Genomic DNA, 24,044 nt, shown 5'->3' with positions numbered 1-24,044 from the left:
TGAGGGAAAAAATGTCATTTTATTCAGATGAGGCACTTGCAATGTATGAGTTTTTGGTGTGTGTGTGTGTGTGTGTGTGTGTGTGTGTGTGTGTGTGTGTGTATGTGTGTGTGTGCACACATATGCGTGGGAAATAGTGGAGGTGGTGCAGGATAATAAATACTGTAAGGGTGAAGGAACACTGCCCTGAGCTGGCAGGAGGGTGTGGCAGCAGTATACAGAGCCTATGGAGTAGAGTCCAGGGAGGTGGGTTCAAGGCTGGCTTGGAGGCTGCGGTGTCCCCCTCAACACAAGAAGCCAAAGAAATTGGAGGAGCGGGGGGGTGGGCCCATAAGCATGGGCATCTGGTTCTTGTGGGTGATCTTGATCTGGAAGGGAAGGGGGCATGTTCAGATGCAGAACCTGGTCTTCTTGGGGGAAGACCCGTGGGTTCAGGGTGGGTTGCAGGGGTCCAAGATAAGCCATTCATAGTAGGATGGCCAGGGGCTGAGAAGTCAGGGTATGAGAGGAATGGTGCATAGGGGAACTTCAGGCATCAGGAGGAAGTAAAGAAGCTATGGAATGGAGATTTAGGATCCATGGAGCCTGAGGGTTCAATTTTTGGCAGGCATAGGCAATACTCACCGTACAGGGCGACTGCATCCAAGGTTCTCCATCAATTTGCATGGGAAGGGTTTTCGTGGTGCTGTGGGAGGCCAAGGCAGATTGGTGGAGATTTCCTTGCCAATCAAATACCAAAACTCTGTTTCTTAGGTTGGCTTTCAGACCCTTTAGCACTGAGATCTCCTAGTACAGCCCCTCCCCACCATTCCCATGACCCAGGTGCTCCCAGCCCAACTCCTTCCCTCAGAGCCCCTGGCCAGAGTTTTCCTTACTGAAAGGTGATCTCAGAGCACTTGGCCAGCCGACGTCCAGCATTTTTGAGCTTGGTATAGATCTGGCCCATTTCAATTGCACCCTCCAGCCCTACTACTTCCAGCCGCTTGTCACTTGGGTCTGGGGGTGGAAAGTAGTGAGATAAGCTTTGCAGAGGCAGGGTGCCTTCAGAGAGAGTCACACCTTCCCCTTAGTCCTGCTCACTCCACTCCCAAAGCTGCTCCTCTCACCTGGCACACTGGTTTTCAGGATGTCAGGGTCGGTGATGACTTTCGCTGCAGAACCTAAGGCCTGGTTGATCCCATGGGTGTCCCCCTGGGGTCTCTTGGTATCACCCCAGAGGTTGGATCCACCATGCGTGCTAGGAATGTTCAGGACGGCAATGCCTTCTAGAGACAGGGAACTCAGATCCAGTGGTTTCCCACAGATCTGAGGGTAGGAGAAAACAGATCCTTACTTCATGACATAATCAAGGGCGTGACCTCTTCCTCCACCAAATGACCAACGAGGAAAGCCAAGATTTTGAGTTTTGCAAGGGATGGAGGGAAACAGGGACTGGAATATCTTGAGAAATTGGGAATTCAAAATTGGAGAGCTGGGAGGTCAAAGCAAAGGTTCAAGAATATGGGAAGTTCTTGAGGCACCTGTGTAGGGAGAAACTAAGATATAAAAAGCTGAAAAGGATGTAGGGTTAGGTTTCATCATACCCACCTCAACTGTCAAAGACTCCTCCAGCTTTTTGCATGTTGAGAAGATGGATTCAGATGTGGCAAATTCAAAATACCATAGCTTGTTCTTCATTCTGTATCAGCCCCAACACAAGACCCAGCAGGGAAGGGACAAATTATGCAGTTGGCAGTGACAGGGAAGGGCATCAACCTCCTGACTCCATACCCATGCAGAATAGGGTACCTTTGGGTTGAGGGCTTTCCTAGAGATGTCACTGCCCATATAAGTGCTCTGGTCACACTTGGCCACAACTGGTCCCTGCCACTGTGTATACTTACCCCCACCCCCACTTTCTCTCACCTGCTGTTGAACTTCTCAGGATATTTCTCTCGCATCATGTGGAATCGGTGAGCAATAGAGGCGTCCTGGGGAGTTCAGGGCATATAAGATCAGAGGCCTACCTCCTCTCAGCACAGAACTTTCTTTAACTTCCCCATTTGGGAGCAGTATGCCTCATGTTCTTTTCTTGCAACTCACACCACTGGGCCCCACCCCAAATTTTCCTGTGTACAGCTTCCTTAACCTCTACCTTCCCAGTCTGCCCTTCTCCAGCCTGTGCCTGCTTAACCCCTACTTCCTCTCCTCCCCCATGCCCACTCCACTGACCACACCAATGGAGAAGTAGTTATTGATGATTTGAAAGGGGACTGGGTCACACTTTTCTTCAGTTTGTTGGGGTATCACCTCCACAGACCATCGATCCATATGTATCACTTTACTCGTCTCTAAATCCTTGAGGATCTTCCCCAAATTCTGTCCCTCATAGCCTAGGGAGGGGGGAGAAGACAGGTTAGCACTCAGCCCCAAGTCCCAGAGGGACCTCCTCTTAGCTCCTAGCTCCACAAATTCCCAGGGATCCTCTGCCCTGATTCTGCAGACCCTCCCAGCCCTTGCCAGTAGAAGAGAAGGGTGCTTGGACATGGACCTTGCTGACCCTTTCTCCACACTGTCATGAAGGATGAGTGTTCCCAATGTGTGTGCTCAGCTAACAATAACGCCAAAGTTCATCTGGAAGACTAGAGAAGACGGCCAGGAAAATGTTAAAATGAGTGATGAATGGGGAAAATTCATATTCTCCCTCCCCCTCTCTCTCTCACATTCCTTGACACTTTCTCTATCTAAACAGTGTGATAACAGTAAATAGAATAAAAAGCAAAGGACAGAGTGCCCAGAAATAGAATGAAGTATATATGAGAATTTAGTATATGATGACATTTCAAGTAAGTAGGAAAAAGATAGATTATTCCATAAATGGTGCTGGGTATAAAAGTTACTCCTTATACCAAAATAAATTCAAGATGGATCAAAGAATTTAAATGTAAAAAAAGGAAGCAGAATTTGTACTAGAAGAAAGCACAATGCTTTAACAATCTTGAGCGGAAAAGTCCTTTCTAAAGCATAATACAAAGCTCGGAGCCAAGAAAGGGAAAGACTGATTAACACAAATATATTAAAATTAAAAACTTCTGTATGGTTAAATAAATAGCACACTTAAAAAAAAAAAAAGACAAAAAGCCCTACCGGTTGTTTGCCCACAGACTGAAGGGTCCTGGATTTGATTCCCGTCAGTAAGGGAAGGTTATATAGATGGTGGCAAATCCATGCCATGAAATAATGTGCAGCTACTGAACGGAAAATGAAATCGATACATATAACATGGAAAGATCTCCAAGACACGTTATGCAATGAAAAAAGAACCAGAAAAATTTGGGTAGCATGATCCCATTTATGTTTGTTTAAAAGTTCCATGTGTGTGCATGTGAAAACAGAAAAATGAGTGCAAATAGGAAACAGTGGGAGGAATGTGGAATTTGGTGAGGAGTAAGAAAGAGACCTATATGTGAAGACTTACACATTTCACTTTGTGCATTGAGCGTCTGTCCCCTGGTGGTCAGTGCACGTCATAGTGACCAGTCGACCAGTCGTTTGGTTGCTTAGGCTTATATATATATAGATACTGCTCAAGCAAGCACTATTTATTTTTTAAGAAAATAACTAATCAAGTGTCAAATCTTTATGCTCTTGGAGCCAGCAATTTCACTTCTTGAAATCTCTCCTAGAGAAATTCCCACATCTGTGTGCAGAGAGAGATGTGCAGTGTTCACTGCAGATGGTTTGTAGTAAAAGACTAAATGCTACCCAAATGTCTATCAATAGGGGACTGCTTAAATAAATTATGACAGGCACTTTCCTTCCCAGGAGCACATCCATGCTTTTCTTTCCCGAAAGGTGTGCCTCTCCTAAACTCTAACAGTCCCCACAAGACTTGCAATCAGGGGAGCCGTGGCAGCAGCGGCTCCTCCCGGGCTAACTCTCTGAACCTGTTTCCAATGCCCCCTTTTCTCTGACTTTCCAGTGAGCGAAAGCAGCCCCACCTTGGCTCACTTCTTTTTTTCCTATAACAGTTCTAGAGAGCTAAAGCAGCCTCGCCTAGTCTCTCTCCTGTTGCTTCTTCTATCCTAACCCCTTCCTCGTTTCACTCTCCTAACTTTAATAAGCATACTCTTAAGATAAAAAAATAAATAATGATATTCACAAAGCATAGTGCTATCCAGTAATAAAGAGTGAGGCAGCCCTAGCAGGTTTGGCTCAGTGGATAGTGTTGGCCTGAGGAGTGAAGGGTCCTGGGTTTGATTCCAGTCAAGGGCACATGCCCGGGTTGTGGGTTTGATCCCCAGTAGGAGGCATGCAAGAGGCAGCCATTCAATGATTATCTCTCATCATTTGATGTTTCTATCTCTCTCCCCCTCTCCCTTCCTCTCTGAAATCAATAAAAATATATTTTAAAAAAAAGAAATATAATGACAACCAAGATGAACTGTTTAGTTAAAGAAGAAGAAGAAGAAGAAGAAGAAGAAGAAGAAGAAGAAGAAGAAGAAGAAGAAGAAGAGCATTTGTAAAACGACCTTGTTGTTTAAATAGATGAGTATGTCTCTAGAAAGAAAACCATGTAGAAATAGACTCCAAAACTTTAGGGAGTAGATTACAGGGAACTTTCACTTTCTTGGCATGTATATCCGAAATGTTTGAAGTATATTTTACCACAAGCATGTATTATTTTTGTAATCAGGAAGAAAAAGATTACAAAATTGGGTCTTCACTTCCTCACATTCCATTGATGGTTCAACCCTCTGTAATTTGCCTTTCACCATACAACCCTGCTGAAACTCTTTTGGCAAAGATTGCCAATGATTCCTGCCAAAACCAATAGTATATCTTCAGTTCTTATTTTAACTCATGAAACTACTCACTTGGCTTCTAAAATAGCACTCTCTAAGTTACAGAGGACCCTCTCTAACTGCTCCTTCTTAGTCTCTGCGGTAGGCAGAATAATGGCCCCTCAAAGATGTCCACATCCTAATCTCCAGAATCTGTGAATATGTTGCCTTACATGGCAAGCGGCTTTGCAGATGTGATTAAATTAAGGATTTTAAAAATGGGGAGATGATCCTGAATTATCTAGGTGGGCCCAAGGTCATCACAGGGGTCCTTATCAGTAAAAAGAGGACCCCTAGAGCCTCTAAACAAAACACAGCCCTGCCAACACCTTGCCTTTAGTGCAGTGGGACCTATTTTGAACTTCTGATCCTCAGGACGCTAAGAGGATAAATTTGTGTTGTTTTAAACCACTGTTTGTGGTGATTTGTTATAGCAGAAACAGGTCACTCATACAGGCTCCATTAGTAATTCATATTCCTCTGCTCCAACCTTAAATAGGGTGATTACCAGGATCTTCCTGTCCTCATCCACCTTCTCTTCTTAACTCTTTTCCTGGTAAGTCTTCTATTCTCCGGATGTCAATCACCTCCCAGGAGCAGATGACTCTCAAACATGTATCTTCAGCCCTGACTTTTCTTCTAAATCCTTAACACTGATTTCTAACTACCCACCACACACTTGTACCTGGGTGCTCCACTGACACCTCAGTGCAGCATGTCTGAAAAGGAATCTTCCTTAAACTGGTCCTCCTCCTGTGTCCCATATCTTAATAAATGCCATCGCATCTGCTCAGTCCACAGACCGAGGAAATGTCTTACACTGGTCTTCACCTCTTCCTCCACAACCCGTTAGTTACCAAACATTGTGGCTGCTACCTCATGGCCCTGGTTGGGGTGCATGCTAGAGGCAACCAATCGGTGTGTCTCTCTCACATCAGTGTTTCTCTCTGTGTGTGTCTCTCCGCCTTCCTTCCACTCTCTCTGAAAAAATCAATGGGGCCCTGGCCGGTTTGGCTCAGTGAATAGAGTGTCAGCCTGCGGACTGAAGGGTCCCAGGTTCGATTCCAGTCAAGGGCACATGCCCGGGTTGCAGGCTCAATGCCCAGTGTGGGGCATGCAGGAGGCAGCTGGTCAATGATTCTCTCTCATCATTGATGTTTCTATCTCTCTCTCCCTCTCCCTTCCTCTCTGAAATCAATAAAAATATTTTAAAAAGAAAAACAATGGGAAAAATACCCTCAGGTGAGGATTAATGCAAAATAAAACAAACAAACAAACAAACAAATAAAATCTGGCCAAAAATTTACATTGTAATATGTATTCAAAGATATTCCTAATTTCTGGAATAATATTTTATATAGAGAGGGTATAATATTTTATTTTACTTTTAAATATATTTTTTATTAATTTCAGAGAAGAAGGAGAGGGAGAGAGATAGAAACATGGATAATAAGAGAGAATCATTGACTGGCTGCCTTCTTCTTGCCCCACACAAGATTGAGCCTGCAACCAGGCATGTGCCCTGACCGGGAATTGAACCGTGACCTCCTGGTTCATAGGTTGACATTCAACCACTGAGCCACACCGGCTGGACAAGAGAATAATAATTATTATTATTATATATATATAATGAGTTTAGGAGCTCCCTACGGTTCAAGGATTGGACATTCAAATGCCTCAGTTGTTAGAAAGGTAAAATGGATGAGGAAGCCCAGGGATTGTGGGGAATTGAAGAATACATAACCCACTTCTTAGAAATAACCAAAGTCAAAAAAATTAAAACGCTGCAAGGTAGACAATACAAATAATTTCTGTGGACTGTCAGCTTGCAATCTCCAGCACAATGAAGTTAAAAACTCCTCAGCACAGCATTCATGACCCTCCATAATCTGGACTCTAGTAAACTCAGTCCTCCTCCCCATTCCCCATTTCGCACTTTATGTCCCAGTCACAATGAATGACTCACACTTTCCCCTAATGCACCACCACGTTGTTTGGTGGCTCCAATGGTTTTACATAATTTCTTCCACTTAAAACACTTTTATTCTCCTTAGCAGACCCTTAGTCTATAATCTCCTGTGACATCTCACAGCTGAACTTTGAATCCAACATCTCAACTCCAAGATACCTCAAACTCAACCTGCCCCACACTGACCTCTTTATTAATACCTTCAACTCTTTCTCTTTTTAAAAAAATATATATATTTTATTGATTTTTTACAGAGAGAAAGGGAGAGAGAGAGAGCTAGAAACATCGATAAGAGAGAAACACTGATCAGCTGCCTCCTGCACACCTCCTACTGGGAATGTGCCTGCGACCAAGGTACATGCCCTTGACTGGAATCGAACCTGGGACCCTTCAGTTCACAGGCTGACACTCTATCCACTGAGCCAAACCCATCAGGGCAACTCTTTCTCTTTTAAGGGAGCAAAAGTCTAGAAATGGGAGTGCAGTTAGGAGACTGTTGCAATACACCTGGGAAGAAATTATAATGAATGAATACATGACCTGATTAACTGGTTGAATGAATGGATGAGTCATGGCAAATCTCCCTGCTAGTTCCATCACTCAGCATCTGGCTTACATATTTTTAAAAAAAATACGTTTTCATTGATTTGAGAGAGAGGAAGGGACAGGGAGAGAAACATCAACCCGCTGCCTCCTGCATGTCTCCTACTGGGGATCGAGCTGCAATCCAGGCATGTGCCCTGACCAGGAATCGAACCAGCAACCTTTCTCTGTGCACTGGACGATGCCCAACTAACTGAGCCACGCCGGCCAGAGCTGGCTTAGGTCTTATACAACCTTTCTTATTCCCACATTGTCCTCTCTCTACCCCCATTTTCCCTGATGCTCTGGGCCCTAAGAATTGGTTGGGAGAAATAAAAAGAGATTTTTAGATTTATAGGGAAGAGAACCATCACCCTTGACCCTTCTAAGTTCAGACTGTGATCCTTGTTCCTTCCAAAGCTCTCTTCTTTTGGGACAATCCACTTTGGTACCCACCCATCTATGCCTCTTCTTCCCAACACTCTTTGTACACCAGACACCTAGATGCTTTCTAGGTATCTTTCCCTTCCAACCCAACTCCATCCATTACCCAAGAAAAAATTTCGAATCATTTACCTCCTCCCCATCTTAGACAACGAGCTAGATCATTTCCAGTGCCCAGGGGTAACACAGCAACAGGAGGCACAACAGGCAAGTTGGCTTTGTCTGGGGAGGCAGGTGAGGAGATGCATGGAGGGAGTTAGCTCAGGAAGGCCACTGCCCGAGTGCCCTGCCCGGAGCGCTCCCTGCACTGACCAATGGTCTCGAGGATCCAGCCTACTGTGCCATCTCCACCACACACCAAAATCCGGCAGTCGGGAACTTCTCTGAAGAATCTAAGCCTGAGACAAAAGATGAAAGAGAAGATGAGGAACGATAACTGGAATGAGGCTACCCAACTCCTGGACAGGCAGATTACTTCTATTTTGGACTTTCTTTATAATCCCCTTCTCCTCTGTCAAAAGACTTATCTCTATTAAGGGCAGAGAAAAGGTACAATGGGGATAGTTCATAGCCACTCCTTAGTAGTTGGGGAGAAATTGGTATCTCCAACCTTTGAGAGCAGAACAGTGATGAGGCAGAGCACTCAGAGGAGAGAATACTCAGTGACCCTAGTAAAAACAGCATTCTGAATTCTAGTTTCTAGGGGTCCTCTGTCCCTCCCCTCTCAACATGCAATCTTTCCTGCTCTCTGAACATACACAGATAGGCAGACACACACAAACATTGTGATATAGCTCCCAACTTACACTCACCCTGGCTCAGGACCATCCTTTAGGAGGTTGAACACCTGTCGAGGGTTTAGCAGATACTGGAATTTCCAAAGCACCCTGTTTGAGGGAAAAAGGAAAGCTCATGGCAGGGGATGGAGTTTCTGTACCCCACCTTCTTGCTGTCCTCCTCAAGGAAAATCCTCTCCATACACACAGATTCTGAATCTCTGTTGGTCTTCTCCCTCCATCTCAGAAGACCCAGTATTGTTTTCTCACCTCTCTCCCTGCTTCCCACCACTCTTAGGGTTGACAAAGACCAGAAGTGGGTGGGTGTTAGCAACAGGGTCAATCTGCATGGGGGAAGAAAACAAGGATAAGGAATGCAGGGTTTTGTTAGAGTTCATATGGACCCTGGAGACAGGGGCAGAAAGCTGTCATTCCCCCAAGATATTTTTTCCCTCCTCTACCAGGGTGGGGCTTCTGGAGAGCAGGCACAATTCCCCAGGTTTCCACTTCATTCCCCACAAGAGGGCTCCAGTGGAGGAAAACCATCCCCCACCACATGATGCCCAACCCTCTCAGCCTTGTACCCGCAGAGCCTCAAACGTGGTCAAACTTAAATCATCCACGATCTTCTGGCTTGTTTTGCTACTTCTATGCTCCTGTCCAGAGGCCTAGGAAGGGAAGCAAAGGGAAGGAAAACTGGATTGTGTGTGAATCCCTAAACAGATGAGAGTTTGACTTGAGTCCTAAAAGTACAGGCTCTCTGCTCTAAATGGCATTATGTGTATGTGTATTTTTAAACCGGAGAAGCACTCTTGTCCCCTCCCAGCCGCTTCCCACAGGTCTCACCAAGACACTGGGATAGATGGAAGACGGGGGCAAGATGTGATCCCGGAGCAGCCCACAGTCACACTCATGGCCCACAGCCTGCAGGCAGTCATCATGGATCTGAAAGACAAGGTGGGCATGGAGAGATCGTGGAGGGAACCTCATCACTTCTCAACTTGGGGATCTGGTACTGAAAAAGAGAGCCCTTAGGGGCTGTAAGGGGTATGCTGTCTGGGAGGCATAGAAGACTAGAGTCTAGCAGAGAAGAGAGGGCAGTTTAAGCAGGGGCCCCAAGGCACAGCCTGTAGACAAAGCCTCCGAACTGACCTCTAGGTGGCACCACACACAATGCAGCCCAACTAGACCGTGGTAGATCCGGATTTTTTTCTGACAGCGGTCGCATCTTCCAGATACACAGCCTCCTCGCACCCACACATGCGATTGGACCTTGGGGAGAAAGGCAATCCCAGTCTGAGAGGGTCTGAGCAAGGACTGGAGAAGGGCTGAGGGTAGCAATGGGTCAAGGGCTGGGGCCAGGCTGTGGATGGTGCTGGGGTAGGCATGGGGGTCACTCACACCAATGTCCTTCCGAGACTTGGCATAGGTGCTGACTTCACAAGGCAGGGCTTTCATGGCACACTGGTCGTGAACGGTGTACTTACAGACTGGGCAAGGGGGAAGAAGGTCAGAGCTTTAGCTAAAGCCCCTCTCTCTAGTTCCTCCTTACCTGGGGGTGAGGTAGGATCACTCACTGAAATAAGACATATAATCCCTTGCTGTGAGGGTATGGTAGATAATTAAAGTTTGGGGTGGGGGCTCACTTCCAAGACCTATGCCTTTTGCTCACTCTTCCCCCTAAGAGAGCAATTGTTACTGCGTGACTACCCCTCCTCCCTCCATGTGCCAATAACTGAGTTGGATGATCCAAAGGAGGCCCAGATAGAACAACAACAATAATAATAACTAATTTTCATTGCAGACTTAATAGTAGGTACATGCACTGGATGAAGCACTTTTCTTGCAACAACTTATTTAGTGCTCACAGTGATCTCATTTTCAGTTGAGGAGACTAAGGCTTAACTAAGTCACGTAACTAGTCAGTGGCAGAGGTCAGAATTCAAACCCAGGTTACACTAAGTTCAGAGTGCCATGCTCCCACAGAGAGCCGGGCTGCCCCTCTGCTCCCACACTCCCAGGCCCCATCACTCACGGTTACAGCACAGGCCCTGTTTGCCAAGGCCAATGCTTGACTCGCACAGGTTGCAGTAGACTGGTCGGGGGAACCTCTTAGGTCTCCACATGTGCTGCCCATTGTCCTTCAGGGTCTAGGAGGGCACAGTAAATGCTAGGGAGTGTCTAAGCCCTTAGAGAACCAACCTCTGGCAAGCACAACCCAAGGCAGCTGTCTTAACCATCCTCACAAGTCTCTCCTACTCACCATCTCCAGACCCAGCAGCACTAGCAGGGGCACCGTAGTGGCCCCAGCCCGGAGCCACTCGGCTAGGGAGACAGAGCCACTGCCATCGTAGTCAATCTCTTTCATCATTTCCTGAAGAATCTGAGCAGAGAATGGGGAGACTCTCAGTGTGAGTGGCCCCTCAGACCTGACACCTCTCCATGGCCCCCTAGGACACCCAGACCAGCCATCCTAGTCAAGGGTAAAGTAGACTCACCAGGGAGAAAATACAAGAAGGGACATGAAGGGAGAGCTGCCTTACCGGCTTCAGCTCAGACACATCCCAATCCAGGTATTCAGCCACTCGCATCATCTGTGTGATGATTTTGTCCACTTCCTGTGGGCCAAGAGAGTAAGAGCCACAGCCATATCCCACCTCACTACCACCATTCAAACCATTCTCTAGAAATCAGAGTTCATGGATTCCACCCCAGCCCCATCTCTCATTCTCAGGTGCCTATGCTAAGTCTATGTGTGTTCATATGTTTGCCAGGCAGTCCCCAATTCATGCCTCCAGCCTCCTCTTTTAGGGGTCAAGAGCTTGGGACCTCTCCCAAATTTAGTTCTACAGGGTTCAACTTCTCCCTCTAGCTTCCTCTGCTTCTTAAGATCCTGGAAGAGTTGGGACAGGAGGGCACAGACAAATGGACACATACTCCCTTGCCCAGCATACAGGTCCCCCAACTCACTGAGCTGTCCAGGATCCCATTTCTGTCCATGTCGTACAGCTTGAAGGTGACTGTGGGGTGTTTTAGGGGGGCCAGGGTCAGTTTGTGAGGGATACCCAAAGAATTCATAATAGAATACAGGGGAAACAAAGAGATAGGGAGAAACCTTTTAGCTGAAGAGCCCAGAGCTTGGTATTGGGACTGAAAAAGGAGACAAAAAGGGAGGGGAAACAGGTCTGGATTCCACCCTCAGTGAACCTGATAGGGGAGATACTACACACCGTCTATATCCCAAGAACACCCCAGGCCACCTACATGAAAATGTACAAAACATAGGAACTCGGGTGACTAGGGTGGATGGCATTAGGTATAAGGAGTCTGGGGGAACAGAGAAAATGGGCGCACTCTCTGGCCCCACCTTTGTCGGGCCCTGTCGGTCTTTAGGAATCCTGAAAAAATTAGGGAAGGAAGACTGGGGAACACCCTCTCTCCCTTCACCTTTCTTCCCCTCCCCCAGTCCAGAATGGCAACTCACATTCTAGCTTGTCTTCTGGTCGGCCACCCTCCAGAAGGGAAAAGTAGCAGGAGACATCACTGAGACATACCATATCTGGTTACAAAAAGGACAGCAAATCTGAGGTTGGGGCTCCCTCCACTCTGGCTCTTCTCTTTGTCCCAACTCTTCCCTTTAACTTTCCTTCTTCCAGCTCCCAGACACCTGCAAGGCCAACCTCTACCTCTGACCCCTAACCATCCCCCCAACATGTGACTCAATTCAACTCTCACCCCAAAACCCATGACTTTTCATCAGAAGGCTGGGCCCAATTCCCACCTATGTGACCATACCTTTTTTTACAGTCTCTTCTAAGGAGTAACTAGTCTGGAAGGATTGAAACAGTGCCAAGCTTAGGTGACTGGGAACATCATCCACTTCCAGATAGATTTTCAGGAATTGCTGGAATCCCTCATACCCAATGGCCTATGATGAGAGCAACCATTATCCTGGGGAGTCTGCAGGATGGGAGTTGGGGATTGAACAATTGGGAGTAGTGGGGACAGAGACAGTAAGTGCAGAATTGAGAAGCATCCAAGGCAGGAGTATAATTTATTAGGTTGATTCCTGAATTAATAGAATCTCTTGCTTTGTCCTAAAGCAATAGCTGCAGTAACCATGAATGTTGGGGAATCTCGAGGGAAGAGAGCATGGGTGGGCCCAGAATAATCCCTGGAAATTGGGGATCCCAATGGTGTAGCAAAAAACAAAGATAGGAGGAGTTGGTCCAGGAAAAGATTTACCAGCTGCCACTCACATCTTCTTGGACATATCCAGCCATTTCACCATCCTCAAAGAGCTTTAGGACATCGCTGACCTTCTTGGTGGAGTCTAAGGTGTGAAGAGAGTGAAAGAAGGGCATTAGTCTAGTTTAGCTCTCCCTGCCCTCTGCCAGTGTCCCACCCAGACATCCAACAGGAAAAAAGGTTCAAGTGAGACAAAGAAGAAAGTCTGAAATACACAGAAATACAGAAGAGAAAAACATTTCAGATCCTCCAAAGTGGTACCCCTATTTTTTCATCTCTGAGGCTTGGAGCAGGCAGTCAAGGTTCAGAGAAGGTAGATGGAGAGCTGAGACCCCAGTTCACATCTCCCCATCTCCCTCTCCTCCCTTTCCTACTCATAGGCATATCTTAGGAGCTGACTGGTTCAAGATCGCTGGGGAAACTGGGGGTGAGGGGGGAATTGAAGGAAGAGGAGGAGCTCTCTGGGGTAAGGTCTCCAGAACTAAAGGACTGAGAGAAAGACTCACATTCCATGTATTTTTGCAGCTGGGCAAAATCATTGGGGCTTATCAGGCCCCTCTCCTTGGACATCTTTCTTGTTTTCTCAAGGATGGCCACAAAGGCAGCTTGGCAGTAATACTTATGGCGCCTGGACGTCCACTTCCAAGGGTAGGTCTGGAGGATGACAAGAGCATGTGGCTGAGAGAGCCAGCATAGTCTCTCTGGTTGTCTACTCAGTTAATTCTCCGCTCCCACGATTATTTCTGTTCTTTCCTTTTCTCTGCGTCTCTCCCTAAGTCTCTTCCTTTCCTTGTGTTCCTCTCCATGTGTCTCTCTCTCCCCCTGACAGTCTGTCCTTTGTCTCTGTTTTTGACTCATCTCTTTCTCTCCTCCATTTCTGGATCCTTCTCCAGCTCTCTTATTCCCCTCGCCCCACAGCCTGTCTTAATTCATCTCTGACCACTCTCACTTTCCCAGTGTATGTGTCTTCGTGAGTGTGTCTCTCGCCTGCTTCTACCTTTTCTCCCGCCACCCCCAATCTCTGCAGTCTCTCCCAAGCCTGTGCTCTCCACCGCAGACCCCCCAGTCCCGGCCCTCCGGGTGGTTCTCACTCCACTGCCGGCACGCCTTCCGGGCCAGGACCCCATTTTGCTCCGCCTCCAGCCTCGGTCCCCAGCCCCGCTCTCCACCCACTCCCCGAGCCCCCCACGCCCCGCAACGACCTCTAGCGCTTCTGACGCGCGACACAGAACCAACTCTGGCGGGGGTCCCCAACCTTGGCCCCGCCTCGCCAGCGTCCAGCGGAGCTGGACTGAGGAAGCGGGGAAGCCAGGCACGTGAGATCGGGAGGAGTTAGGGGAAAGAGACGAGCATCTATCTGCCTGGCTTCCCGGCGGCAGCAGGGTTGAACTGAACGCGGGAGTCTCAGATTCTGGGGTCTTCCTTCTACCCACCTAGGTTGGCTAACAGTGTTTAGGGAGCCCCAATTTTTAGCTATGGGACTCAGAGACCAAAGAGGAGCCATCATGTGGTTCATACTGACCACTGGCCCAGAGACCAAGTAGCAGAGGGCAACTTGCCTTGAGGATTCAAAAACAGAAAAAACAATATCTCACATGAGTATAGCACCGCATAGTACAGCACCGTTTTGGAGTCAAACAGAACTAGGGTTAGTCATATCTGGGTTCTGTTTTTAGCTCTGATACTACTGTCTGATTTGGACAAATTACATCTGTAGAATGGGGAGAATAATACCTATCTATCACAGTTGTGAGGATTGTCAAATAATGTATAAAAAGTACCAACTATCATGCCTGGCATACAGAAGGCCTTCAAGAAACAGCAGTTATTGTAGTCACGATTAAAAGAAAATTCTATGAGGTAAAAAATTATTGGTATAGCCATTCTATAGATGAAGACACTAGAGCTCCCAAAAGGAGGTTGGGACTTCCCAAGGCAGGAACCAAAGGCTTCAATCCAAGAATTGTGAAGTTATATATATATATATATATATATATATATATATATATATATATATGTAACTTTTTAAAATTTATTTCAGAGAGGAAGGGAGAGGGAGTGTGAGACAGAAACATCAATGAGAGGGAATCATTGACCAGCTGCCTTCTGCATGCCCCCTACTGGGGATTGAGCCTGCAACCCCCGAATATGCCCTGACTGGAAATTGAACCCTGACTTCCTGGTTCATGTGTGGATGCTCAACCACTGAGCTACACTCTCCTTTTCTTTTTCTTTTTTCCTTTTTTAAAAATTTCTTTATTGATTAAGGTATCACATATTTGTCCTCATCCCCCCATTCCCATCCCACACCCCAACACTCTCCTTTTCACACACTGCCTTTTAGTCTCACTGCCCTCCTTTCTGTTCTGCAAACATACCAAGTTCTTCCCTGCTCAGGGCCGTGAGACTTACTGTTCTGTCTGCCTGGAACACCCTTCCATTCTCGTGGGCAGAGCTGACTTTTTGCCAAAGCTGAAATGTCAGCTCCTCCAAGAGTCTTTCCCTGATCATTCTAAAGTAGTCCCCTCCTTTGCATAGCTCCTTCCTTTGTTTCTATTATAGAACTTATCACAACTAGAAATTATCTTGTTATTTTTTTCTTTAAACCATTTTTTATTTTTCAATTACAGTTGACATATATTGTATTAGTTTCACCCCAGTGATTAGACATTATAGAACTTACTAAGTGATCATCCTGATAAATCTCATACCCATCTATTTTCTTTCCTGTTTGTCTTCTCCTACTAAAATGTAAGTTCTAAAATGTAACTTATTTTTTTTAATTCTACTTATTTAATCCTTTGTTTCTTTCTTTTTAAATATATTTTTATTGATTTCAGAGAGGAAGGGAGAGGGAGAGAGAGACAGAAACATCAATGATGAGAATCATTGATCGGCTGCCTACTGCACGCCCCCTTTGGGGATCAAGCCTGCAACCTGGGCACATGCTCCTGATGGGAATCGAACACAGGACTCTTCAGTCTGCAGGCCGATGCTCTATCCACTGAGCCAATGCCGAAAACAGTGCCCAGCATGTTGTAGGTGCTCCATATTGTTTGTACAAATAGTTGTGTCAAGTTAGGGAGTCATATTTTGAGAATAATAATACAAATATGGTTAAATGGGATGCCAGAGTGTCCATCTTGACAGTCAGGGGAATCCATGAGACAATTTGGAGCACATATAGTAGATGCTAAATACATATTTGTTAAATCCTACCTAATAATAGACAAATATGCAAATTGACCATGTCTCCGACACACCCACAAGCCACGCCCATAAGCCACGCCCACCATCCAATCAGAGTGAGCATGCAAATGAACCCAAACCAAGATGGCTACAGCCACAGAGAGCAAGGTTTCCTAGGTAACAGAGGAAGCCAAATTTCCGCCTGCCCTTGCCAGGCCTAAGCCTCCACTCAAGCTACAAAGTTTCAATTATAGAAGGTAAACAAATTCAAACAAATGGCGGCAGAATGGAGCTTGAGAGAGCAGGCCAGCAACAGGGGAAGCAAAGCTTTCCTCACACCCTGGCCGGGCCCACCCGCTTAAGGCAACAAAGTTTCAATTATAACCCCAACAGAAATGGCTGCCGGCCTCGGAGGGAGCCCCAGGCTTGGCTCCGCTCCAGGCTACAAAGTTTCAATTGTAGAAGGAAAATAAATTCCAGATACCAGGGCCTCCGCTTGGGTTGCCAGGGGGCGTTTCTGGCCAGCAAACCACCACAGGCCCCTCACTCAGGTTGCCCCACGCCCCAAGGGAACCCCACCCTGATCTAAAACACCCTTCAGGGCAAACCAGCTGGCCCCCACCCATGCACCAGGCCTCTATCCTATCTAATAAAAGAGTAATATGCAGATTGATCATCACTCCAACACACAATATGTCTGCCCCCATGTGGTCAAAGACCCTGCCCCCAAGTGGACACAAGATGGCCACCACAAGATGGCCAGCAGGAGAGGGCAGTTGGGAGGCACCCGGCCTGCAAGGAAGGGCAGTTGAGAAGGACCAGGACTGCAAGGGAGGGCAGTTAAGAGGGACCGGGCTTGCAAGGGAGGGCAGTTGGAGGTGATCAACCCTGCAGGAGAGGGCAGTTAGGGGTGACCAGGCCGGCAGAGGAGGGAAGTTGGGGGCAAACAGGCTGGCAGCAGAGTGGTTAGGGGGTGATCAGGCTGGCAGGCAGAAGCGGTTAGGGGCAATGAGGAAGGCAGGCAGGCAAGCAGTTGAGAGCCAGCAGTCCTGGATTGTGAGAGGGATGTCCGACTCCCTGTTTAGGCCCGATCCCACCGGGCCTAATGTGATGTCCACCAGGATCGGGCCTAAACGGGAAGTCGGACATCCCTTGAGGGGTTCCATATTGGAGAGGGTACAGGCTGGGCCAAGGGACAACCCCCCTCCGTGCACGAATTTCGTGCACCGGGCTTCTAGTGAATGAATAATGTTAAAAAGCACTTATTGTAGTCCAACCAAGGCTCTGACCTTCTGCCTCCTCTCTGCCCACTTATTTAGGGCTTTTGGGTTCAGGCTCAAGGAGGCAGTTAGGACCTGTGAGAATTTCTTTTCTGGTGGTGCAAGAATCTACTCTGTAGCCTCTGCCCTTGGGACATCTTTGCTGCCCACCTCTGTGTGTACACCCTTCCTCTTCTGGGGGCTCTCTGGGAACACTCAGGAAGGGGTTCTGAGACGCTGATATTCTGGAGAAAGGACTCCAGCCCTCTGGCCCTTTTCAATGACTATAATTCAACTTCTACTGCCAGCAGATCTAATGAATACAGAATAGTCTCATGGCTAATGGGGCCTGTATGGCTTAATTAGCCACTCTGATTACCCCTGGGAATTCTTAGATGGCTCCAAGGTTCTAGGACATCTGAGAGAGAAAGTGACAGGGAAAGAGCAAACAAGGGACAATAGGACAATGTTTCTCTCTTGTCTCTCTTTTCAAAATGACCCTTCAGAGCCCCCAGGTCTTAAATGTAGTATTCAGTAGAGGTTAAGAGCATGGGCTTTTGAGTTAGATAGGCATGGATTAGAATCCTAGCTCTTGGGTGAGTTATTTCATCTCCCTGAACCTGTTTCCTCATCGATAAAATGGGTACCTAGAGAAATTAGTCACAATGTGGGGATTAAATGAGATAATACATGCAACATACTTAGTAAACTTCACAACACAGAAGAACTCTATAAATGTTAGATATTATTATTTTTGTTACTTTATTATAATACAAGGATGGTACCTAGAGAAACACACATCTGGAGTTTAGGGAAAATGATATCTTTGACCCAGGAAGGCATACATTCTAGGGCCTCCCAATAGCAGTGAGGCCCAATTGTATACCTTCCCCTGCGTCAGGCACAGACATGTAGTAGCAGGATTCTGCCTTTTACCTATGGGAGGGTGAGGCAGTGGCTGCAAACTGCAATGTCAGGGTCCAAGGATCCTCCTGGGCTGGGACCTTGGACATAGGACTCCTGGGATCTTTTCAGTCACCCTTCTGACTTTTCCCCTGAAAGTTTAGCTGCCCCAGTTGCTGAAAGGCAACAAACCTGCAGGATCCTAGGACCTTAACGACCTATAACAAGTCCAGGTTTGTCCTCCGCTCCATCCCAACCCTGAGTCTATAACCTGGGCTAGTCCAGGCGCCTGCTAGGGTTGGGAGGGTGGGGTCAGCTGCCAGCCGCCAGCTACTTGTGACTCACCCTTCCCTTCCCTCCTCTGGTTTCCCTGCCTGCCTCTTCCAACTTGGGGTGAGAGAGTTAGTTGACTTGGAGGCAGAGAATCATAGAACGTCCTCAGAGCTGGGAGGAAAGCGAGGCCCAGAGACTCTCAGGGTTACACGCAGACTCTACACAGCCTGTCCTTAGTCCATTTCATTACATCTCAGTGCCTCTGGTTTTCTAGATCTTATTTTAAACATTACCTACGAAAATGGCTGGTAACCGAAAGATAAATGTGATGTCCAAAGCCAGTGCTAACATTTACAGTTTCCCTTTCCCCTTAGACACTCATTGCTCGCATTCCAAGTCCCATACGTTTACCATTACTCAAGAACCAGCTATGGGGGTGGGGGGGGCAATGGTAAGATATGTACACATATAATACCTTAATAAAAAAAAATTGGAAAGGAAAAAAAAAAAAAAAAAAAGAACCAGCTATGCCCCCACAACATTAAGGCTGACCCAGCAAGGAACCCCAAGGGCAGGCACTGGTCCTTGAGGGCCCAGGACTGATCACCTGGACTTCTGAACCCCTTAACCACACCAGAACCTGCATCCTCCTCTTTCCCAGGCCCGAGGGAGGCTCTGTTCTCTCCTGCCCATCGCTGTCGCTAGTGAGTAGCCCCTGAGAGGGAAACATTTGGCTTGGCTTGAAGCCTCAAAATTCGTTAAACCTCCACGAACCTCACAGATGGCAGTGTTGCTTGATTAGGGGGTGGTGGGGGTGGGTGTGGGTGTGGGGGTCATTGTGTAGTACAGGAGGAAGTTCCGATGTTGGCATAGTTGGGGGATGTGGGCTCATTCGTTCTGAGGGTGAGAAGATGCCCAATAATATTTGCGATTCTTCTTCAGGAAAGCTCCTTTCCTCCACTTAAGGTGAAAAACGGGATTCAGACGCAGGTGGCTTCAGAATCCCGGTGACAGGTGTGGAAAAGATACGGGTGGGGTGGTAAGTTGGGGACCAGGAGGCCAAAACAAGAAGCCTGCTCCAACGTGCAGCGCGCTGTCGAGGATCCAAAATGGACTTTCCTCGCACTCGGGTCTCTGGGAGCCGAGCTTCACCATCCCTCCGAGACAGCGAGAGATGGAGGGGAAGGTCTGGGCGGACCGCTGCCTCCCGGGCTCCGGCCGAGCCCTCCCGCTGCCCCCGCGCCCGGGCGCTAACCCTGCGGGCTACCCGCTCCAGCTGTCACGCTTCCTCCTCCTCCGCCGCCCAGCAGCCCTACCCCAGCCCGGGGCCGTGCCCTCGCGCGCCCCCGCCCTCCAGCGCGGAGGGGCGGGCGGGCGGCGGGGGGCTCGCGGGGTCTCTACCTGCCTGCGGAGGGCGCGCGGTCGGAGCTGCAGCGCGGGCGCGGGCGCGGGAGCCGGAGCCGGAGCTGGAGCCGGAGCTGGGATGGAGGGGACGGGCCAGGCAGATACGGCCGCCGCGGGGCCGCCCCTCTCCTGACGACACAGCTGCCCGCCCCTCACCCCCGCCGGCCCGCCCGCGCCCGCGCCCGGGGCCCCCAGCACGGGGATGCCAGTCTGGAGAGGCCCGCGTCCCAGTGCACCAGACCTCATCCCCCGTCTCCGGAGGATCTCCAGAGCTCTGCTCTGTGCCCCGTTCTCCACCCCTGCCCGCGCGTCTCCTCTTCTTCCCGCCCCGGGGCCCGCTCTGTTGCTGTTTTCCCTTCATTCCAGGCGCTCACAGCCTCTCCCTGCATTCCACCCCGGAGACCAGATCGGGGGCGGGACGCCGCCGACCGCACAGTTTGACAGCTGCCCACCCAGCCAGCGCCTCTCCCTCTCCGAAGTGCTGCTCTCCGAAACCTCCCTTCCCAACGCCTGCTCATCCACTAGTGACTAAATTCATACCCAAGAGATCTCACAGCAGCGAGGCCGGGCTCCAGACTCCACATCCTGAGACCCAAACACCCCCCCCCCCCCCAACACACACACACACACACACACACACCCCACCACCACCACCATGGGCTCCACACTACCTGACACTACTCGAGAAAATCTGCCCCCTTTACCTCCAGGTTCCTCACCTCTGGAAAGCCCAGACCCCAGACGTCTCACACGTGTTTTCCCAAGTCTGAGGACACTTCCTTCTCTCAAAACTCTGATGACTCCCTTGATTCTGGGGTGGAGGGTTCGGTGCAAAGAGCACTCTGGTCTGTGCCACCCTTTCGTTATGCCCTAACCCTCCCACTTTACCTGCTGGTCTTGGCAGGCGGTATAGAAGGCCTTGGGCAAAAGTAGGGGTGGAAGAGATCTTTTCAGCTTCTTCTTTCTGGAATCTCTTCTGGAGTTAAGATTCTGGGGGCAGCACCGTAGCAAGGGAGAGAGACAGAGGCCTAGGGACTTACTGGTAGGAACTGGGGACCCTGGCATCCTGCTTCCTGGCCCCGCCCCGTCTCCCCCCTCCACACACACACACACACACACACACACACACACCTCCTCTTACCCTTCATTGAAATAGGGCACAATAACAAAGGCTTGAGTTCCTGGAATCTTCCCTTTTACACCTGGTGGTAGAAGAAAGGGGAGGGGAGAGCCCTGCTGGGAGGGTGTATGTATGTTCTGTAAATGCTGTGTGTGTACACACATAAACACACACACACACATATAATATATACATACTTCTACATACTTCGGTGGGGGTTGAAGAGGAGGAATGAGTCCATGAGGACCTCTAGTGGAAACAGAGGGGTGTAAGCAGTTCTTGATTGTTTTAAGACAATCAAGACAAGCTTGTTGGAAGAGACTCCTCCATTTTTATCAGAAATATAGCTGCTGAGTAATGGGTTTGGGAGTATTGTTGCATCTGAATGGGAGATCTGAGGTAGGGGTTAGAGAGGGTCTGTCTCTCTGCTCCTGTGTCCCCTCCAACCTTAAAAAGACACGGGCCCTGCAACTCATCTTTCATCTCCCCTTCCTATAGGACCTTTTTAGTCACTAGGAATCGTACGTGCTATGATTCAAAGGCCTATTTTGCACCAGGGCCTGTACTTAGTTCTGCAAGACAGCCAAATACATAGCCTAGTTTAGGGGTACACCACAGAGTGGCTTGGGGTGTGCGAGTGTGTGTACGTGTAAAGTGCCTCCCCACTCTAACACACCCTAAACAAGCATACAGTATCAGTTAAGAACAAGTCCCCTAGAACCTCTTCCAATCAGTTTTCTGCCCATGAACCTCTCATCTAGAAACACTGGAATGCCCCTAGCCGGTTTGGCTTAGTGGATAGAGCACCCGCCTGCAGACTGAAGGGTCCTGGGTTTGACTCCCCGGTCAAGGGCACATGCCCGAGTTTCAGTCTTGATCCCCAGTAGGGGGCGTGCAGGAGGCAGCTGATCAATCGATCAATGATTCTCTCTCAGCATTGATGTTTCTCTAGCTCCCTCTCTCTGAAATCAATAAAAACATATTTTAAAAAAAGTAGAAATACTGGAATGATACTACTCCTTAAAGCACTCAGCTTTCCTTGCAAATAACACTTCCAGTGATACACCCTATGTATGACCTGAGCTTCTCATTCCATCATCATCATCCGTTATGTCCCTACGTGAAGCTAGAGAGTCCCCTATAACGACATTATTTGAGACTTGGAGTGAAGCAGGAGGTGATTTCTCTAGGGAGGAGTGGGATGGAATCAGCCTAGGCTCCTCTGTGCCTTCTTTAGGAAGTGTGTCACACCCCAAGTCAGTTACTGGCGGGGGTATGATGAAGAAAGGCCAAGCAACATCTAAGGAGGAAGCGTCTGATGACTGTAGTTCCAGGTGCTCATTTCTTTAATCAACCACATCATAAAAATCAGAAAGAAAGAAACCGCAGTGAACAAAGGGAAAGGAAAAAACAGCCTTGTTCTCCTCAGCCTCCGTTCCCCCCTTCCTCCTCAGGGTGGGGGGCCACATCCGGGGCCCGGGCCGGGGCTCAGGCAGGTCTGCTAGGCAGGCACTAAGTTTCACTTCCTGTCAACCTCCGAGCTGGGGCAGGATGTCTGGGGGCCTGAGGGGGGCCGGGGGCTGGGTAGCCAACAGGGGCCCCTTCAGGATTCCCTCCTGCAGAACGTTCCACAGGGCAGCTCCTCAGGTAGTGCCGTCAAGGCCAACGCGCCCTCCGGTGTTTAGGGGCCTCATCACACGCTCCCCCAATTAGTAACAAGACCGAGGACAGCACGCAGCGCTGCAGCACCGGTGGCGAAAGAGCAGGGCTGGAAACGGCAGTGTCACAACACTCGCAGCCACTGTGTATGGGATGCAAATACGTTTTTATGGTCTTTTTGAGACCTTCTGAGTTGGGCTTCTGCTGAGCGCCAGAGAGGTGGAGGACAGGAAGGCAAGCTGTTACCCCCAAAAACTTTTGAAGCTTCATTTCAAAGCCTTGGGTTGTTCCTAGTTAGCCCTGGCTCTCATTTTTTGTTTGTTTGTTTGTTTTTAAGTGGGGCAGGCAACTTGGTGTTGGAGGCGGTCACCACCATTCGCCTTCTCCCTCCTGGTTTCAGCGCCCCCGTAGGGAGCGAACGGGAGCCAGGGTAGGGGGTTTGGAGAAAGGTAGCATAGGGTTGGTGAGGAAAAAACAGCGTGGGGTTGGGGGAGGGCAGAAGTGACACCCGAGGAGAGGAACCTGCCGCCGGCCCCTCCCAGGCCGGAGGGGAAACGGGTTTAGCAGGATTTCGCCCTGAAGGAACAGGAGCTGCTGGAAAGAACGGGGGAGGGAGAGCATGGGGTTCCTATAAAGCGTGGGAAGGTGCGGGGCAGGGCGGGCCTGCCAAAGGTGTGGCCGTGTGGGCCCGGGTCACCGGCGAGGGGCCCGCTCTCAATCCCCGTCGCCCAGGGACTGGGAAGAGGTTCCTGAGAACACGAACTGGACCCGCCCCGTCGCCTACACCCTGCCCTCTGACCCTGGGCCCTGCCCGAGCCGGCCGCCGGGGTCGAAGGTCAGAGTAAACTCGGTCACTTCGCCTCCTGGATCCGCGGGGCCGCCCCACGGCGGGGCCGAGCCCGGGCTGCCTGCGGTCGCCGAGACAGGGGACCGGCCGCAGCGCCCTCCGCCTCGCCTCGCGGGTCTCTGTCCGGCGGGTAGAGCTGGGCGGCTGAGAGCCATCGGCGCGCGATTTCGACTGCCCACCTTCTAAGAGGATTAGGGGGTCTGCCATCCGCCCCCAGCACCACTAGTGCGCCCGCCCCAGTGCATTCCCGGAGTTTGCCCGACCGGCTCCATGTCCCCAAGCCGTTCTGGGACTTGGGCGCAGACCAGGGCCTGAATATTCTTTTCCTCACTTATCAGCCCCCCTTTCCGGGTGCAGATGGGCCTTGCCCCCTTTTCCCTCGCAGGTCCTGTACGGACTAAGTGCCTGTGAGGAGAGGGCTGTGCCTCAGCATTCTTTCGGCGCCCAGAGGACTGCTTTCCACGCAGCAGGCGCTCGATAATGGTATCAGTGACAGCAAAAGGGCCCGTTGTTTTTATTTTACTAGCGTCTTCAGCTTCTACTCCCTT

At 49.2% G+C, this 24,044-nt stretch overlaps 1 protein-coding gene across 4 annotated transcripts; it reads right to left on the bottom strand.

Moving 5' to 3' along the window:
- Positions 1 to 6: 6 nt before the first annotated feature.
- DGKA (diacylglycerol kinase alpha) lies at positions 7 to 20,900 on the bottom strand. Of its 4 annotated transcripts, none has more exons than XM_079775140.1 (24): positions 20,759 to 20,900; positions 13,349 to 13,496; positions 12,854 to 12,927; positions 12,390 to 12,522; positions 12,079 to 12,153; positions 11,565 to 11,614; positions 11,138 to 11,212; positions 10,858 to 10,977; positions 10,630 to 10,744; positions 9,996 to 10,084; positions 9,747 to 9,866; positions 9,441 to 9,539; positions 9,179 to 9,262; positions 8,865 to 8,938; positions 8,631 to 8,705; positions 8,131 to 8,216; positions 7,951 to 8,040; positions 2,212 to 2,372; positions 1,906 to 1,970; positions 1,588 to 1,678; positions 1,107 to 1,305; positions 876 to 996; positions 625 to 685; positions 7 to 368 (listed from the first exon to the last, which is right to left on the bottom strand). In XM_079775140.1, exons 2-24 carry the CDS (start codon positions 13,410 to 13,412, stop codon positions 285 to 287), a joined length of 2,205 nt encoding a protein of 734 aa, XP_079631266.1. In that variant the 5' UTR covers positions 13,413 to 13,496; positions 20,759 to 20,900; the 3' UTR covers positions 7 to 284. The 4 variants fall into 4 exon arrangements, with proteins under 4 accessions (XP_079631266.1, XP_079631264.1, XP_079631265.1 ...); XM_079775138.1 differs by lacking the exon at positions 20,759 to 20,900 and adding an exon at positions 19,868 to 19,994; XM_079775139.1 differs by lacking the exon at positions 20,759 to 20,900 and adding an exon at positions 19,872 to 19,979.
- Between the last annotated feature and the right edge of the window lie 3,144 nt (positions 20,901 to 24,044).

The sequence above is a fragment of the Cnephaeus nilssonii genome (genome assembly GCF_951640355.1).
Source record: "Cnephaeus nilssonii genome assembly, chromosome: 6".
NCBI classification, from domain to species: Eukaryota; Metazoa; Chordata; class Mammalia; order Chiroptera; family Vespertilionidae; genus Cnephaeus; species Cnephaeus nilssonii.
This window is presented reverse-complemented; position numbering and strand designations above follow the sequence as displayed.

Excerpts from the sequence above, each read along its gene's own strand:
- DGKA (XM_079775140.1), bottom strand. The coding sequence starts at position 13,412 with ATGTCCAAGGAGAGGGGCCTGATAAGCCCCAATGATTTTGCCCAGCTG. Across the intron at positions 9,540-9,746 it reads GTGTGTGGTGCCACCTAGAG|ATCCATGATGACTGCCTGCA; the intron begins GTCAGTTCGGAG and ends CTTGTCTTTCAG. Across the intron at positions 8,217-8,630 it reads AAGGATGGTCCTGAGCCAGG|GCTTAGATTCTTCAGAGAAG; the intron begins GTGAGTGTAAGT and ends CTTTTGTCTCAG.